The sequence below is a fragment of the Asterias rubens genome, chromosome 7, assembly GCF_902459465.1.
Source record: "Asterias rubens chromosome 7, eAstRub1.3, whole genome shotgun sequence".
NCBI classification, from domain to species: Eukaryota; Metazoa; Echinodermata; class Asteroidea; order Forcipulatida; family Asteriidae; genus Asterias; species Asterias rubens.
In genome coordinates, this window is record NC_047068.1 from 5237170 (window position 1) to 5256304 (window position 19135).

Genomic DNA, 19135 nt, shown 5'->3' on the forward strand with positions numbered 1-19135 from the left:
GAAATAATGTATCATTCCAAAAATCAATGAAATAAAAATCTCTTGATAGAGCATGTCTTCCTCTATCAGAATCCACTAAGAAACAGTTGGGCTCTTCAAAATTTACAACTTTATGACTATTTTTGTACAAGTCACCGTGATCTTTATTATGTTTTCGTGACCTTTGACCCAATTTTTGAAACAATGCATCATTATAAAAATCGACAAAATCAAAATCACTTGATAGTGCATGTCTTCCTCTATCACAACCAACCAAGAAACAACTGGGCTCTTCAAAATTCACGATTTTATGACTATTTTTGTACGTCAATCCCTTGACAAGTCTAGTGTGTAATCTTGTGTAAAATGCTTGAATGACTGAATAACACAAAATTAATAACAAAATTGAAAAAAGTTAAATCAACGCGAAGCCTACCATGCATGGGCCCTGTTTGTGGATTCAAATACTCGCTGTTACAACATTGACATTTCTTGGAGCTTTTTCAAGCTGGTTTGATTGAATTTTTTTCTTTTCCTTTCAACCTTTAAAGGCAGTGGACACTATTGGTAATTACTCAAAATAATTATTAGCATAAAACCTTTCTTGGTGACAATCAATGGGGAGAGGTTGATGGTATAAAACATTGTGAGAAACGGCTCCCTCTGAAGTGACATAGTTTTCGAGAGAGAAGTAATTTTCAACGAATTTGATTTTTAGACCTCAGGCTTAGAACTTGAGGTCTCGAAATCAACCATCTAAACGCACACAACTTCGTGTGACAAGGGTGTTTTTTCTTTCATTATTATCTCGCAACTTCGACGACCAGTTGAGCTCAAATTTTCACAGGTTTGTTATTTTATACATATGTTGAGATACACCAAGTGAGAAGACTGGTCTTTGACAATTACCAATAATGTCATGTGTCTTGAATACATTTCTTGGAAAAAGATCGCGGCGAAAGTTCATGAATCGTTTCAGATTCAGATTAAAGCCTACATGGGCTTTTTGTCTGGGGCCCTTGATCAGAGAACCCCGGGGAAACTGAATTGTATCGTTATGGTTTATTTATAACAAAGTCATCACAGCCAGAGGTCGATTTAAGACAATTTTTTACAGATAATGATATTTAACAGAAAACAGAAATCAAATATAGGTAATATGGAAATGGAACTATAGCACAATATTACCCATGATCGAATACCACCAAAAGCTGAAAAAAATGATTACAAACGATTGCGGCTTAAAGACACTGGACACTATTGGTAATTGTCAAAGACCAGTCTTCCCACTTGGTGTATCTCAACATATGCATAAACTAAGAGTGAACATTTTAACTCAATTGGTTGTCGATGTTGCGAGGTAATAAGATAATAATGAGAGAAAAACACCATTGTCACTCGAAGTTGTGTGCTTTTAGATGCTTGATTTTGAGACCTAAACATTAATTATTCTGAGGTCTCGAAATCAAATTCGTGGAAAATTACTTCTTTCTCGAAAACAACGTTACTTCAGAGGAAGTCGTTTCTCACAATGTGTTATGCTATCAACAGCTCCCCAGGTTTTATGCTAAACACTATTTTAAGTAAAAACCAATAGTGGCCACTGCCTTTAAGATACTTTCTGGCTATTCAGCCTTTCTGGATTATCTTCTTTTTTTTTTTTTACCAAAAGATAAGGTAAGATGCAAGAATGGTGTCCGTTCACTCTTAATTAAATACTTTGCACGCGCTACGCCTGTCCTTCCAACACGTCATGCCTTTTGTCCACTACTCTATCAACAACAACAGGTTCTCACTCCCTTTTACTGGGTCATCCATTCAACCACCGGAAGCAGCAAGCGATCTTGAACAGACATTTTTAATATTGTCAAAAGTCTATACGGTAGCGCTGATGAAATTTTTCCAAATAATTGTTGATGTTTTGTTAAAAATGGACCCGGCAGTGTAAATAACTCACTGTTCCAGTCGTTTGAGTTGTTATGACAGCACCATTGATACAATATCGATTTTTTAGAGGCTGCCGCAGCTTGTGTATTTGGTTCGAAGGCGGGCTAATAATTGTTTCACTACCAAGACGACACTAAAGGTATTTCCTGGGAAATTCCCGGGAACTTTTGGCCCATCTTTTAACTCCCCGAGATTTGCCCGGAAAATAGCGTTTTCCTGGGAAAAAAATAACCCTGCTCAGGGGTAGGAAGTTAACCCCAGGCTAAAACGTTTTCATGAAACGACCGTGCATATTCCCGGGGAATAGTACTCCCGGGAGTTACCAAGAATATACACATATTGACTGGCAATGAGGTAACTAGTGTACGTGTATTCCCCCGATGGACTTGGAGTGACCAGAAGAGGGAGCAAGAAAAAATATCGAATGTATGTGTGTGCAATTGTTTGTTTTATGCTTAATTGGAATAAATTAACTGATCTTATTATCAGAACATTTGTTTATACCCGTCCCGTTTTAACGTTTAAGTTGACATCGAGTAAAGATAAAGCCCCTCTATGTTTAAGGTTGATCAGACAATCTCGTGCTTTAATATAAATAAGTTTCCTGGAAAAGTGTAAATGAATTTGGAGTCCGTCTTGTGATTTGGGGAAAATCTGAAACATAAATATTTTTTTTTCGCAAATTTGGTAACAAAATGATGTGAATTGCATTCTCAATTCAATTCTTTACTCAAAAATAAATTTTCTGAAATGTAGGTCACTGTAATCTTTAATATGTTATCGTTACCTTTGACCCCGTTTTTGAAATAATGTATCATTCCAAAAATCAATGAAATAAAAATCTCTTGATAGAGCATGTCTTCCTCTATCAGAATCCACTAAGAAACAGTTGGGCTCTTCAAAATTTACAACTTTATGACTATTTTTGTACAAGTCACCGTGATCTTTATTATGTTTTCGTGACCTTTGACCCAATTTTTGAAACAATGCATCATTCTAAAAATCGACAAAATCAAAATCACTTGATAGTGCATGTCTTCCTCTATCACAACCAACCAAGAAACAACTGGGCTCTTCAAAATTCACGATTTTATGACTATTTTTGTACGTCAATCCCTTGACAAGTCTAGTGTGTAATCTTGTGTAAAATGCTTGAATGACTGAATAACACAAAATTAATAACAAAATTGAAAAAAGTTAACAACAAAGTAAATCAACGCGAAGCCTACCATGCATGGGCCCTGTTTGTGGATTCAAATACTCGCTGTTACAACATTGACATTTCTTGGAGCTTTTTCAAGCTGGTTTGATTGAATCTTTTTCTTTTCCTTTCAACCTTTAAAGGCAGTGGACACTATTGGTAATTACTCAAAATAATTATTAGCATAAAACCTTACTTGGTGACAAGTAATGGGGAGAGGTTGATGGTATAAAACATTGTGAGAAACGGCTCCCTCTGAAGTGACATAGTTTTCGAGAGAGAAGTAATTTTCAACGAATTTGATTTTTAGGCTTAGAACTTGAGGTCTCGAAATCAACCATCTAAACGCACACAACTTCGTGTGACAAGGGTGTTTTTTCTTTCATTATTATCTCGCAACTTCGACGACCAATTGAGCTCAAATTTTCACAGGTTTGTTATTTTATACATATGTTGAGATACACCAAGTGAGAAGACTGGTCTTTGACAATTACCAATAATGTCATGTGTCTTGAATACATTTCTTGGAAAAAGATCGCGGCGAAAGTTCATGAATCGTTTCAGATTCAGATTAAAGCCTACATGGGCTTTTTGTCTGGGGCCCTTGATCAGAGAACCCCGGGGAAACTGAATTGTATCGTTATGGTTTATTTATAACAAAGTCATCACAGCCAGAGGTCGATTTAAGACAATTTTTTACAGATAATGATATTTAACAGAAAACAGAAATCAAATATAGGTAATATGGAAATGGAACTATAGCACAATATTACCCATGATCGAATACCACCAAAAGCTGAAAAAATGATTACAAACGATTGCGGCTTAAAGACACTGGACACTATTGGTAATTGTCAAAGACCAGTCTTCCCACTTGGTGTATCTCAACATATGCATAAACTAAGAGTGAACATTTTAACTCAATTGGTTGTCGATGTTGCGAGGTAATAAGATAAATTGTCACTCGAAGTTGTGTGCTTTTAGATGCTTGATTTTGAGACCTAAACATTAATTATTCTGAGGTCTCGAAATCAAATTCGTGGAAAATTACTTCTTTCTCGAAAACAACGTTACTTCAGAGGGAGTCGTTTCTCACAATGTTTTATGCTATCAACAGCTCCCCAGGTTTTATGCTAAACACTATTCTAAGTAAAAACCAATAGTGGCCACTGCCTTTAAGATACTTTCTGGCTATTCAGCCTTTCTGGATTATCTTCTTCTTTTTTTTACCCAAAAATAAGGTAAGATGCAAGAATGGTGTCTGTTCACCCTTAATTAAATACTTTGCACGCGCTACGCCTGTCCTTCCAACATGTCATGCCTTTTGTCCACTACTCTATCAACAACAACAGGTTCTCACTCCCTTTTACTGGGTCATCCATTCAACCACCGGAAGCAGCAAGCGATCTTGAACTGACATTTTTAATATCGTCAAAAGTCTATACGGTAGCGCTGATGAAATTTTCCCAAATAATTGTTGATGTTTTGTTAAAAATGGACCCGGCAGTGTAAATAACTCACTGTTCCAGTCGTTTGAGTTGTTATGACAGCACCATTGATACAATATCGATTTTTTAGAGGCTGCCGCAGCTTGTGTATTTGGTTCGAAGGCGGGCTAACAATTGTTTCACTACCAAGACGACACTAAAGGTATTTCCTGGGAAATTCCCGGGAACTTTTGGCCCATCTTTAAACTCCCCGAGATTTGCCCGGAAAATAGCGTTTTCCTGGGGAAAAAATAACCCTGCTCAGGGGTAGGAAGTTAACCCCGGGCTAAAACGTTTTCATGAAACGACCGTGCATATTCCCGGGGAATAGTACTCCCGGGAGTTACCAAGAATATACACATATTGACTGGCAATGAGGTAACTAGTGTACGTGTATTCCCCCGATGGACTTGGAGTGACCAGAAGAGGGACCTATTTCCCGAGGCCGAACTCGCGATTTTTTGCATAGTTCCTTTGCAATGACACTTTCAGGGATCGAAGGTTATTGTGCAATAATGATCCTAAGGCAATGATGTCATGATGACGTCATCATCGGCCTTATGACGTCATCTTAAAGGTGTTTTATGTTAAATGTTTAAAAATGTATATCAAATCAGCCAAAAGAGACCGTAGGTTTCTGTTTGCGGGATTGGGTAGGAAAAAATTAGGTTTTAATTTTTTGTTCGTGTGCGTGACCTAATATGACATCTACTTCCGGTCGAAACGGGCCAAAAACGGAAGTGCCCTGTAACTCAAAAGTGGTAAAAGTTATAAAGTTGCTTTCCAATGACGTAAGTGTCTAGCAAGGGTGGGCGGTTCAAACAAACTGTTGATGACGTCACAAATTGCAACAGCGCCCTCTAGCGGCAGGTTAAAAACTCTTCAAAATGGACTTTTTGAAGATGTCTGTAGTGAAATTTGTTGTAATCACTTTAAATTGTCCTTTGATCATGGCCATCACATTAGGGTTGTTTTATAAGTTCCTGTGCCCTTACTGTTTGTCCTGCTTTGTATTCACTTGTGTATTTATATTTTTTATTTTACATACTGTATGCTTGTGTTTGTAATTGTTTAATGGCCAAATAAGGAATAAGAATAAGAAAAACATTGTGAAGACCCAAACTTTCTGATATAGGTTTTTTCGGTCAATTTCAACAAAAATCCATTGACTCATTCATTTTCGTTTCGAAAATGAATGCACTTTGAATCAACATTCAAAAGTCAAAACTAGTTATTCGATTTCAAAAGTTAAGCATTCACTGGTCAAATAAAATCATTAAACTTCATCAGGCTGCAAGACTCATTCAATTTCGTTAAAGCCAGCAGCAAGAGCTGGTCAACCATTCAATTTCATTAATGGTCAAACATTTTCCAAATGCATTGTTTGCATTCAAATTCAACTTCTATGTTATGTGCTTATACTCATTCGTTGCTGCCTATAAACAAATTCGAAACATGTCAAACTAAAAGTTAAAACTTCTAATTTGACATGTTCTGGACATTCAGAAACAAAGACAACAAGACAATCTCAAGGCTAAAGCAAAATATTTAGTTTTCATTTCAAACTTATCGGATACAGGCTTTAACTTTTAGGGAAACAATGCAAAAGGAACAGTTATTTCAATGAAGAAAAAACAAATGATGTAAATTGTAAAATTATAATGTACAGTACATGGAAACACCTCTTACAAAGGAGGACTACATGTATGTGCTAGTAAATGAGCTATAATTCCCAGTTAACTTATGAAGCCATAACTCATCTTTAATTTGAATGCAAAGAAGTTGAAATTCGTTGCACATAAATGAACAAGAAAAACTAGCAGCAAAATCATGTTCGCTTCGGTGAGACTTAATTTGAGTGCATCAATTAAAGCCATTATACACTTTCGGCACAGAAAAAAGAAAAACAAATCACATATTTACAAATAACTTTCAGGGTTTACAGAAGGTAATGGTGAAAGACTTCTCTTGAAATATTATTCCATGAAATGCTTCACTTTTCGAGAAAACATTAAAACAATTATCAATTCTCGTTGTCGAGAATTACGGATTTATTTTAAACACTTGCCATGACACGGCGTTTAGCAGCTTTTTGTGTTTAAAAGGCTATTAGTTTGGTCCTGTGCCGATGGCTTTTAAAGGAAAGAATCGCAGCGCTTACGTATAATCAGGGAATTGTGCTTACGCTAAGCATATTTAACAGCTTAGCAGGGAATGTGTTCTTGAGCGTCACAACTCGCATAAACAAATTTGTATCAGTTGACTAATTGTGCTCAACTTCTGCGAAACTTTTACTGCGAAAACAGTGACTTCAAAATTTGATTTGCATTCGCAGGATAACCATGCTTTTTACTTGTGCAAAAGTAGGCCGTGGCGACTAGTGTGCTTTATTAGTGTTAAAGTCGCGACTACAAATTATTTAGAGAGGTTTCGCAAGCGTACGGATACAGATACAGATACGGATACGGATACGATAACCATATCCGTTCACGTCAGCAGCCGCGTGTTGCATTTTGTTTCGCAAACTATATAGTCCAGGCATTATTTGATATGACCTCGGACAAATTGCAACATCAAGTCTGTAAACTGTTTCATACTCAGAATTTTGTCCTCTATAACATATCAAAACTCTTAAGCAATCCGAATGGGGGAAAGTGTCATGGCGGTCATTTTTTAAAAATGGCCGCCAAAACCCGAATTTTTCCCAATAGCTTCGCTTCTAAATGACCAAGGGCTTAAATTGTAATTTTTAAACATACATTTTCACTGACTAGGAATCAAGTGAAACGCATTTTGTAAAGTTAAACCTGGCCAAAAAATACGTGGCGGCCATTTTCCAAAATGGCCGCCATAAAACAGACATTTCCAATTATCTCCGCTGGAGTGTCTTCTGGAAGCCGACGGACGTGGCCAAAGAGGAAAGAGCGAGTGGCGTCGCGGTGAGATGGTCACACGGAATGTCCTCAAGACCGGTGGTTTCCAAAGATTATTCGTTTGAGATTAAGCCTGACCAACGGACACCGAGTATCCACTGTTGGCATCTGGTGTTAAATGCTTGAAGCCTACGTCCATCTTCTACCAAAAGTGTACAGGTTTCTGACCCGTAGTTTTGAGGTTGAGACGCCACACACGATCTAACTGGTCAAAAGGTTGAAAAGGCGAGCTCGAGTCGTCGATGGATGGCGGGAGAAGAGTGACCTTCAGAACAGATTTCGCAGTCGAGATATCTGAACTTATCTGTGGTCTCGACAGGCTGGCCCTGTACAGCTAATCCCTCGCTAATCCAACTAATCCTCCACGGCCAGGAGTACTGGTAACAATGGTTTGGTTTTGGCTTGGTGTGGTGTGCACGCCCAGGTAGTAGCTTTTTCTTAGCATCATGAATGAACGTATTTTTGAGGGCAAAACACGGCTTTGAACATCGTGTTGTGTAGTTCAAGTCGACAAAATCGGGATTCTTGATTTTGAGAGGTAGACCCGAACGGAAATCATAAAAATACTTATTAAATAAACAAGGCTGTTTCAATTGATAAGTTGGTTAACGGATCGCGGTGAACGATTTTCTACCGCGATCCGCTGGGAAAATTGGGGGAAATGGAAATTTCCCATTTCGTTTGTTTTGACGAACTTTTGGTCACATATTATCTAGACTATATAATCTTATTCAATTGGATGTTTGTTATCTGATTTGTACCTCGGGTTCATTACATTATTTTTGAGCAGTTCTTGTAGTCACGCCCGCCCTGATTGTCGTAAGTTAAACCAGTTATTTCAATAAATTAACTCAGTCAGTTCTTTAACTTTTCATTCAATTCGTTGTTCTTAATAGTTACACCTTGCAAATATTTATGGTTTGCAAACCTATGGTTTCAAGTCAACAGTCTCAAAATGTCACTGAATTGGACAGCGCCATCATTTATTTACCAACAAAATGTTCTGATAATAAGATCCGTTAATTTATTCCAATTAAGCATAAAACAAACAAGTACACACACATACATTTGGTATTTTTTTATTGCAGTCTTTTTATTATTGCAATGGTATTTCTTCTTCAATGCCAACAGTTTGTTTAAAATTAAAACTCTTCAAAATTAAACCTTCTGACGAGGACGTACTGATTACAATCCTATTTGCAGATCACACCCAAATTCAACAACCTGGTCATACGTTTATTAAAAACATACACATTAGTTGGGAAACATTCTTAGTTGGTCACAACCAACCAAAAATTGAGTTCGTCTCGAACGCTCAAATGCATGTATACATGTACATGATGTACCCATGTGAGGTATATTGACGTTGCCAGCGCTAGGCAAAGCCAACCAGCAAATACATGACAACAAGAGGTAAAGTAGAATGTCAGGTTATAACTTCATCGTTTTTCACGATTAAAAAAAGTATGTGTGGTATCTTTTGACGAGTTGAAAGTTGAAGTTGAAAAGACACAGCGCAAAAATAAAGCGTTAGAACAATTTAGTTTTTAAATTCATATTCATAGTCCACAACCCAACAGTCAATTCTATAATCCCAACACAATGGACAGTAATCCGATTATAGCCCCTTTGTTCGGACTCCGGACGACCAGACAAGCTCAGCGCACTGAAGCGTTTGAAGAACCTATCCCCCAGTCGTCTCACAACCGCTGCTGAATCATTTGCTACTGTAATCGTTTGACAATCGTGTGATGGTTGCCGAACCGGCCCTAAATGAACCGTGCGCCTAACTAACCCCGACCCTCCACAATTGACCGTGAACCCCGAACCAACTCACCAGCCCTGACCCTTATTAACCCCAACCAACCCCAAACTTGCTAAACATTACCCCTACACCCGACCCTACAACATTAATTGACTGAATTCTTTGTAAGCATTATCATGAAAGGAATAATGTTTCTGAAGTAAAAATTTTTGATTCAACAAAATAAACTCAACATGGGGCAAACCTATGGTGGGACCGACTCGACATGGGGCAAACCTTTGATGGGACCGACTCGACATGGGGCAAACCTAGGGTGGGACCGACTCGACATGGGGCAAACCTAGGGTGGGACCGACTCGACACTGGGCAAACCTAGGGTGGGACCGACTCGACATGGGGCAAACCTAGGGTGGGACCGACTCAACATGGGGCAAACCTATGATGGGACCGACTCGATCTCAAACATATCTCAGTAAATAATTAATCTTCTTACCCTTCGAGAAAGACTCTGCTAGGCCATTAACTATTTTTTTTAAAACTAATCTCTTGAATTTCGAAAATCTCTCTTCTTGCGATGATAAAAGACTGTAGGCTACCCGGGGGAACATTTTAAACTGTTCTGTCGTAGCGTTTTGTTTCTTTGTTACAACATCATCGTTGACCAACATAAGTCAAAAGGTAATTAATGTACGTAACAAGTTATCATCACGGGTAAAGTCCTCAGCCAGTAAAAACAACTGAAAATACAACAAATGCATCCCCGTGCAAGTAATTTCATTCACAACCATATTCATTTTCTTACTTAATGAATATTAGTAGGCCTAGTTACTGCAGCAAAAGATAACGTTAAATACAAGGAAACCACTAATCCTAATCGCGTCACTGCTTAATTGGCGTATTTATATATTTTCTTGACTTTTTATTGAATGCATTGTTAAGATTAAAGAGCTCGTGTGCCAGTTTCTTTTGTGTTTGTTTTGATCGTTTTATAACTCCGTTCTCGTGAAGGTTATTGCTTAGTGTCTATTTTTTAATATATATTTGGGAGTAAGTGTCTTTTCGTCAGTACAGTTGATGTTGTGATGATGGTGAGCAAACTGCTTGGTGTTGTTGGTATATTTATAATGACAAACTACGCTGCCGTTTATGGGCGGTGTTGGAAGCCATGCCCTCCTACTTGGAGCCTGTGGCGAGACAAGTGACCAGGGTGAACTCAGCACTAAATTTAGTGCTAGCACCAAATTTGGTGCTGGCGAGAAATTTGGTGCTGGCACCAAATTTCAAAAAAACCTGTCAACACACCGTCATGACGAAGCAACGGCGGCGCGATAACCGTTACAGGCAGTAAGAGATACTACGGTATGTTAAATGTTTTCAAAGTAAAATCAATAAACCTTCAGATTTTTCTTCGAAGAAATCTTCCTTAGATCCCAAACCACCACACCTAGGCGCCCCTAATGAATAGATTGGCTAATTAGCTCAGCCCAACTATTAAACATTTGCATAAAATAGGCCGATAGCATTTTATAACATACGAAAAAAACGCAAGTATCGAATAGTACCAATTTTAATTTGAAATGTTTTCAAAGTAAGATCAGTAAATCTTAAGATTTTTTTTCGAAGATGTCTTTCCTAGATCCCAAACCATCATACCTAGGCGCCCCTAAAGAATACTTTGGCTAATTAGCTCAGCCCAACTAATTAAACATTTGCATAATATCGCCCGTATAACGCACATTCTATATACGAAAAAAGCGCAAGTATCTAATAATACTAATTTTAATTTGAAATGTTTTCAAAGTAAAATCAATAAATCTTCAGATTTATTTTCACAGATGTCTTCCTTAGATCCCAAACCATCATACCTAGCCGCCCCTAATAAATAGATTGGCTAATTAGCTCAGCCCAACTAATTAAACTTTTGCATAATATAGCCCATATAACGCACATTCTATATACGAAAAAAGCACAAGTATCGAATAGTACCAATTTTAATTTGAAATGTTTTCAAAGTAAAACCAATAAATCTTAAAAATTATCATCACAGATGTCTTCCTTAGATCCCAAACTATCATACCTAGGCGCCCCTAATAACTTAATTGGCTAATTAGCTCAGCCCAACTATTTACATATTTGCATAACATAGCCCGTACGCATTTTCTAAAAAAAGAAAAAAAACGCAAGTATCGAATAGTACCAATTTTAATTTGAAATGTTTTCAAAGTAAAATCAATAAATCTTCGGATTTTTCTTCACAGATGTCTTCCTTAGATCCCAAACCATCATACCTAGGCGCCCCTAATGAATAGATTGGCTAATTAGCTCAGCCCAACTAATTAAACATTTGCATAATATAGCCCATATAACGCACATTCTGTATACGAAAAAAGCACAAGTATCGAATAGTACCAATTTTAATTTGAAATGTTTTTAGAGTAAAATCGATAAATCTTAAGATTTTTCTTCACAGATATCTTCTTTAGATCCCAAACCATCATACCTAGGCGCCCCTATTGAATAATTTGGCTAATTAGCTCATCCCAACTAATAAAACATTTGCATAATATAGCCCGTATAACGCACATTCTATATACGAAAAAGCACAAGTATCGAATAGTACCAATTTTAATTTGAAATGTTTTCAAAGTAAAATCGATAAATCTTGAGCTTTTTCTTCACAGATATCTTCTTTAGATCCCAAACCATCATACCTAGGCGCCCCTAATGAATAATTTGGCTGATTAGCTCAGCCCAACTAATTAAACATTTGCATAATAGCGCGCAAGTATCTAATAGTACTAATTTTAATTTGAAATGTTTTTAAAGTAAAATCAATAAATCTTCGGATTTTTCTTCACAGATGTCTTCCTTAGATCCCAAACCATCATACCTAGGCGCCCCTTATAACTTAATTGGCTAATTAGCTCAGCCCAACTATTTACATATTTGCATAATATAGCCCGTACGCATTTTCTAAAAAAAGAAAAAAACCGCAAGTATCGAATAGTACCAATTTTAATTTAAAATGTTTTCAAAGTAAAATCAATAAATCTTCGGATTTTTCTTCACAGATGTCTTCCTTAGATCCCAAACCATCATACCTAGGCGCCCCTAATGAATAGATTGGCTAATTAGCTCAGCCCAACTAATTAAACATTTGCATAAAATAGCCCATATAATGCAAATTCTATATACGAAAAAAGCGCGCAAGTATCTAATAGTACCAATTTTAATTTGAAATGTTTTCAAAGTAAAATCGATAAATCTTAAGATTTTTCTTTACAGATATCTTCTTTAGATCCTAAACCATCATACCTAGGCGCCCCTAATGAATACTTTGGCTAATTAGCTCAGCCCAACTAATTAAACATTTGCATAATATAGGCCGTATACGCATTTTCTAATATACGAAAAAAGCGCAAGTATCGAATAGTACCAATTTTAATTTGAAATGTTTTCAAAGTAAAATCGATAAATCTTGAGCTTTTTCTTCACAGATGTCTTCCTTAGATCCCAAACCATCATACCTAGGCGCCCCTAATGAATAGATTGGCTAATTAGCTCAGCCCAACTAATTAAACATTTGCATAAAATAGCCCATATAATGCAAATTCTATATACGAAAAAAGCGCGCAAGTATCTAATAGTACCAATTTTAATTTGAAATGTTTTCAAAGTAAAATCGATAAATCTTCAGATTTTCTTTCGCAGATGTCTTCCTTAGATCCCAAACCATCATACCTAGGCGCCCCTAATAAATAGATTGGCTAATTAGCTCAGCCCAACTAATTAAACATTTGCATAATATAGGCCGTACGCATTTTATAACATACGAAAATCTGCCAATCACCAAGAGAGGGCGCTCTTCACCAGGTAATGTCAACAACTTAGGAATAGGAGAAGCATAAGTAACGGCCACTGACAGCAAATACTTTGTGTTTTGCGTGTTTTTGATTTTGTATTTTAGATTTAGCCAAACTGTATTTTGTTTTTCATAACACATTGTCAGCATAAACCAAACTGTTCTGGAACAGGACTTCTGGACACGAGTTCCCCAAGGATAACAAGCGGTGCGCATGAGTTTTTGGGAGTGTTCCTTATAGGGTAATTAGCAAAAATCCAAAATGCTGACCTACCAAAAATTGAGAAGAAATCTGAAGTTTAGTTGTATGACAATGTATCTGATTTAATTTTCAAGAGGCTGAGAGACTTCTAAATATTTGATGAGTAATTTTGAATTTTTAGCATTTACCATTGTTTGCTATTAGGAGTTGTGCACCCTTACCTGGTAGGTCTGCTGCCCTCTAGTGGCAGAGCTTTCAAAAAGTCTCTCACTAAGCATGGAGGATGCATTAAGGAACCCCGAGACATCGAGAACCGTAGGGACGGAGGGAGGGATGCTCTACAGGTAAGTATCCCCTCGTAGACCCCGCCCACACTTCTGTGGGGGGGGGGGGCAGTCTACTTCTCTCATACTTACCTGTAGAGCACAATACTATTTCTGGATAGACTCGCATAGTCTTGGTGCAAGACGTTTCTCGTTCCCTTTTCACGCACACCGCGGCCAATTCACCGACAGCGCGTGCACCGACTCACCTGACTTATAGTCCACTCACCGGGGTTCGTATATAGAATGTGCGTTATACGGGCTATAATATTATGCAAATGTTTAATTAGTTGGGCTGACTTAATTAGCCAAATTATTCATTAGGGGCGCCTAGGTATGATGGTTTGGGATCTAAGGAAGACATCTGTGAAGAAAAAGCTTAAGATTTATCGATTTTACTTTGAAAACATTTCAAATTAAAATTGGTACTATTCGATACTTGCGCTTTTTTGGTATGTTAGAAAATGCGTATACGGCCTATATTATGCAAATGTTTAATTAGTTGGGCTGAGCTAATTAGCCAATCTATTCATTAGGGGCGCCTAGGTATGGTGGTTTAGGATCTAAGGAAGACATCTGTGAAGAAAAATCTGAAGATTTAATGATTTTACTTTGTAAACATTTCAAATTAAAATTGGTACTATTCGATACTTGCGTTTTTTTCGTATGTTATAAAATGCGTACGGCCTATATTATGCAAATGTTTAATTAGTTGGGCTGAGCTAATTAGCCAATCTATTTATTAGGGGCGCCTAGGTATGATGGTTTTGGATCTAAGGAAGACATCTGTGAAGACAAATCTTAAGATTTATTGATTTTACTTTGAAAACATTTCAAATTAAAATTGGTACTATTCGATACTTGCGTTTTTTACGTATGTTATAAAATGCTATAGCCTATATTATGCAAATGTTTAATTAGTTGGGCTGAGCTAATTAGCCAATCTATTCATTAGGGGCGCCTAGGTATGATGGTTTGGGATCTAAGGAAGACATCTGTAAAGAAAAATCTGAAGATTTAATGATTTTACTTTAAAAACATTTCAAATTAAAATTTGTACTATTCGATACTTGCGTTTTTTTCGTATGTTAGAAAATGCGTACGGCCTATATTATGCAAATGTTTAATTAGTTGGGCTGAGCTAATTAGCCAATTTATTTATTAGGGGCGCCTAGGTATGATGGTTTGGGATCTAAGGAAGACATCTGCGAAAACAAATCTTAAGATTTATTGATTTTACTTTGAAAACATTTCAAATTAAAATTGGTACTATTCGATACTTGCGCTTTTTTCGTATGTTAGAAAATGCGTATACGACCCATATTATGCAAATGTTTAATTAGTTGGGCTGAGCTAATTAGCCAAATTATTCATTAGGGGCGCCTAGGTATGATGGTTTGGGATCTAAGGAAGACATCTGTGAAGAAAAAGCTCAAGATTTATCGATTTTACTTTGAAAACATTTCAAATTAAAATTGGTACTATTCGATACTTGCGCTTTTTTGGTATGTTAGAAAATGCGTATACGGCCTATATTATGCAAATGTTTAATTAGTTGGGCTGAGCTAATTAGCCAATCTATTTATTAGGGGCGCCTAGATATGATGGTTTGGGATCTAAGGAAGACATCTGTGAAGACAAATCTTAAGATTTATTGATTTTACTTTGAAAACATTTCAAATTAAAATTGGTACTATTCGATACTTGCGTTTTTTTCGTATGTTATAAAATGCTAACGGCCTATTTATGCAAATGTTTAATTAGTTGGGCTGAGCTAATTAGCCAATCTATTCATTAGGGGCGCCTAGGTATGATGGTTTGGGATCTAAGGAAGACATATGTGAAGAAAAAGCTTAAGATTTATCGATTTTAATTTGAAAACATTTCAAATTAAAATTGGTACTATTCGATACTTGCGCTTTTTTGGTATGTTAGAAAATGCGTATACGGCCTATATTATGCAAATGTTTATTTAGTTGGGCTGAGCTAATTAGCCAATCTATTCATTAGGGGCGCCTAGGTGTGATGGTTTGGGATCTAAGGAAGACATCTGTGAAAAAAAATCTGAAGATTTAATAATTTTACTTTGAAAACATTTCAAATTAAAATTTGTACTATTCGATACTTGCGTTTTTTTCGTATGTTATAAAATGCGTACGGCCTATATTATGCAAATGTTTAATTAGTTGGGCTGAGCTAATTAGCCAATTTATTTATTAGGGGCGCCTAGGTATGATGGTTTGGGATCTAAGGAAGACATCTGCGAAAACAAATCTTAAGATTTATTGATTTTACTTTGAAAACATTTCAAATTAAAATTGGTACTATTCGATACTTGCGCTTTTTTCGTATGTTAGAAAATGCGTATACGACCCATATTATGCAAATGTTTAATTAGTTGGGCTGAGCTAATTAGCCAAATCATTCATTAGGGGCGCCTAGGTATGATGGTTTGGGATCTAAGGAAGACATCTGTGAAGAAAAAGCTCAAGATTTATCGATTTTACTTTGAAAACATTTCAAATTAAAATTGGTACTATTCGATACTTGCGCTTTTTTGGTATGTTAGAAAATGCGTATACGGCCTATATTATGCAAATGTTTAATTAGTTGGGCTGAGCTAATTAGCCAATCTATTTATTAGGGGCGCCTAGGTATGATGGTTTGGGATCTAAGGAAGACATCTGTGAAGACAAATCTTAAGATTTATTGATTTTACTTTGAAAACATTTCAAATTAAAATTGGTACTATTCGATACTTGCGTTTTTTTCGTATGTTATAAAATGCTAACGGCCTATTTATGCAAATGTTTAATTAGTTGGGCTGAGCTAATTAGCCAATCTATTCATTAGGGGCGCCTAGGTATGATGGTTTGGGATCTAAGGAAGACATCTGTGAAGAAAAAGCTTAAGATTTATCGATTTTAATTTGAAAACATTTCAAATTAAAATTGGTACTATTCGATACTTGCGCTTTTTTGGTATGTTAGAAAATGCGTATACGGCCTATATTATGCAAATGTTTATTTAGTTGGGCTGAGCTAATTAGCCAATCTATTCATTAGGGGCGCCTAGGTGTGGTGGTTTGGGATCTAAGGAAGACATCTGTGAAAAAAAATCTGAAGATTTAATAATTTTACTTTGAAAACATTTCAAATTAAAATTTGTACTATTCGATACTTGCGTTTTTTTCGTATGTTATAAAATGCGTACGGCCTATATTATGCAAATGTTTAATTAGTTGGGCTGAGCTAATTAGCCAATCTATTTATTAGGGGCGCCTAGGTATGATGGTTTGGGATCTAAGGAAGACATCTGTGAAGAAAATTTTTAAGATTTATTGATTTTACTTTGAAAACATTTCAAATTAAAATTGGTACTATTCGGTACTTGCGCTTTATTCGTATGTTAGAAAATGCGTACGGCCTATATTATGCAAATGTTTAATTAGTTGGGCTGAGCTAATTAGCCAATCTATTCATTAGGGGCGCCTAGATATGATGGTTTGGGATCTAAGGAAGACATCTGTGAAGAAAAATCTTAAGGTTTATTGATTTTACTTTGAAAAAATTTAACATACCGTAGTATCTCTTACTGCCAGTAACGGCCGTTATCGCGCCGCCATTGTTTCGTCATGACGGTGTGCTGACAGGTTTTTTTGAAATTTCGTGCCAGCACCAAATTTCTCGCCAGCAACAAATTTGGTGCTAGCACTAAATTTAGTGCTGAGTTCAGCCTGGTAGACAAGTGCTACAAGGTGCATGACGCTGACGTTACATGGGAAGAAGGCAAGCAGCAGTGTGTTGAGTTGGGTGGGGTGATGGTTGTCACTCAATCTGAAGAAGAGATACAACACCTTCTCAACATGTGCGACTGCGATAGGTTCTGGATTGGTTGCAACGACATTCAAACTGAAGGTGTGTACATGTTCAATTTAGTCATTAAAATTGCCAACACAGGGCCAAAGTGCCACCAAGGGTAATGGTATGAACTTACTGTTTGTCTTATTTGGATCGTCGTCTGTTTATTAATTGTTTCCCCAAACAATATGTGTATATATGTTTATATTATCAAGCCAAGCAAAATGTTATCATGCACTCGTTTACATTAACCACAACCAAACCTAATAATGTTCATTTCGTTCAAGTTGATATTCTTCCTGCTTCCAAAATGAGGCTATATAAACTGCGCCAATAAAGTATCTAAACACTTACAAATGGTCAGATATATCGGAACCTGAAATAGTATGCCAACAAATAATTATTCATTTCGAGTCACCGTTAATTTCTGCACATTTTGACACATCTTGTGTTGCGCTACGATGTTGTTTGGTGGATTGACGGGCACTTGAGTGGCTTAAGGTCGAATTTCAAAAGTTGCAAAAGCCCCTATTCAAGCTAAATTGTTGTATTGTGACGAGTAAGATCAGCGTTTCTTTTGCCCGCCTTTTATAAATGATTTTTTTTTTTTGGTCGCGTGTTGGACAAATCGTTTGCGATGAACATTAGCAATAGTTGTCAGTAACCAAGCAAAGGGGTCAAAGATGGGAGGCATACAACAATGGTAAGCAAGGAAAGGTGTTTCAAGATAAGATGGCTCAAATGACCAAACAGGAAAGAGGACGGATCGTTGGTTTGATAGAAGCCGGTACGTCGATGCAAGCAGCAGCTCATCAGGTAACAACGTCACCAGAGACGGTCAGTAAATGGTGGAATCGCTACCAAGCTCAGGGAAATGTGGACGACCTGCCAAGGAGTGGCCGTCCGAGGGTGACTTCTGCAGCAGAAGAAAGTGATCAAGTCCATCAAGCCTGACACCACTCTTGAGGGATTGCGACGCATCCTGATCGGTAAATGGCAGGGGATTGACCAGGGACAGATCAGAGGTCTCATTGAGAGTAAGAGAAGACGACTCCTTGGCGTTCAGGACAGTGTGATGGAGGACACACCAAGAATGGGGGACAGGATATCAGCAGTTTTATTGTCGCAGTTTATTTCTGACTGACTTGTTTCAGGTACCTGGGTGTGTTTGAATGGTGAAGCTACTATTGGGTCAGATGACAAGAGATGGGATGTTGGTCAGCCAAATAATCAAAACGAGGACCAATCTTGCGCCGAAGTTCTCGTTTATCCAGCAAGCGGAACTTCAGCCGCCTGGCATGATAGGGAATGCCATGCTTAACGCAAGGTAATCTGCCATCGCCCAACAGTCCTGTGAAAGGGTTGCACAATATTTTGCGCAAACTACTTTTGATGAAGAATAAAGGTTCGCAATGCCTTCAAATATCTTTAAAATTATGTTGCTGTTATGAATTCCTCAGTACCCCGTTTAAAGCCATTAGACACTTTCCGAACAGAATCAAAAATAAAAGTTCACAGATTTACAAATAACTTTGAAAGTGGAGCATCGGCAAGGTCAATTATTAGTATTATTATT

General features: G+C 37.1%; 1 protein-coding gene across 1 annotated transcript; it reads left to right on the plus strand.

Moving 5' to 3' along the window:
* Positions 1-13652: 13652 nt before the first annotated feature.
* Positions 13653-18880, plus strand: LOC117292355 (C-type lectin domain family 4 member M-like). Its single transcript, XM_033774378.1, has 3 exons — positions 13653-13720; positions 17375-17616; positions 18714-18880. Exons 1-3 carry the CDS (start codon positions 13653-13655, stop codon positions 18878-18880), a joined length of 477 nt encoding a protein of 158 aa, XP_033630269.1.
* The last annotated feature ends 255 nt before the right edge of the window (positions 18881-19135 follow it).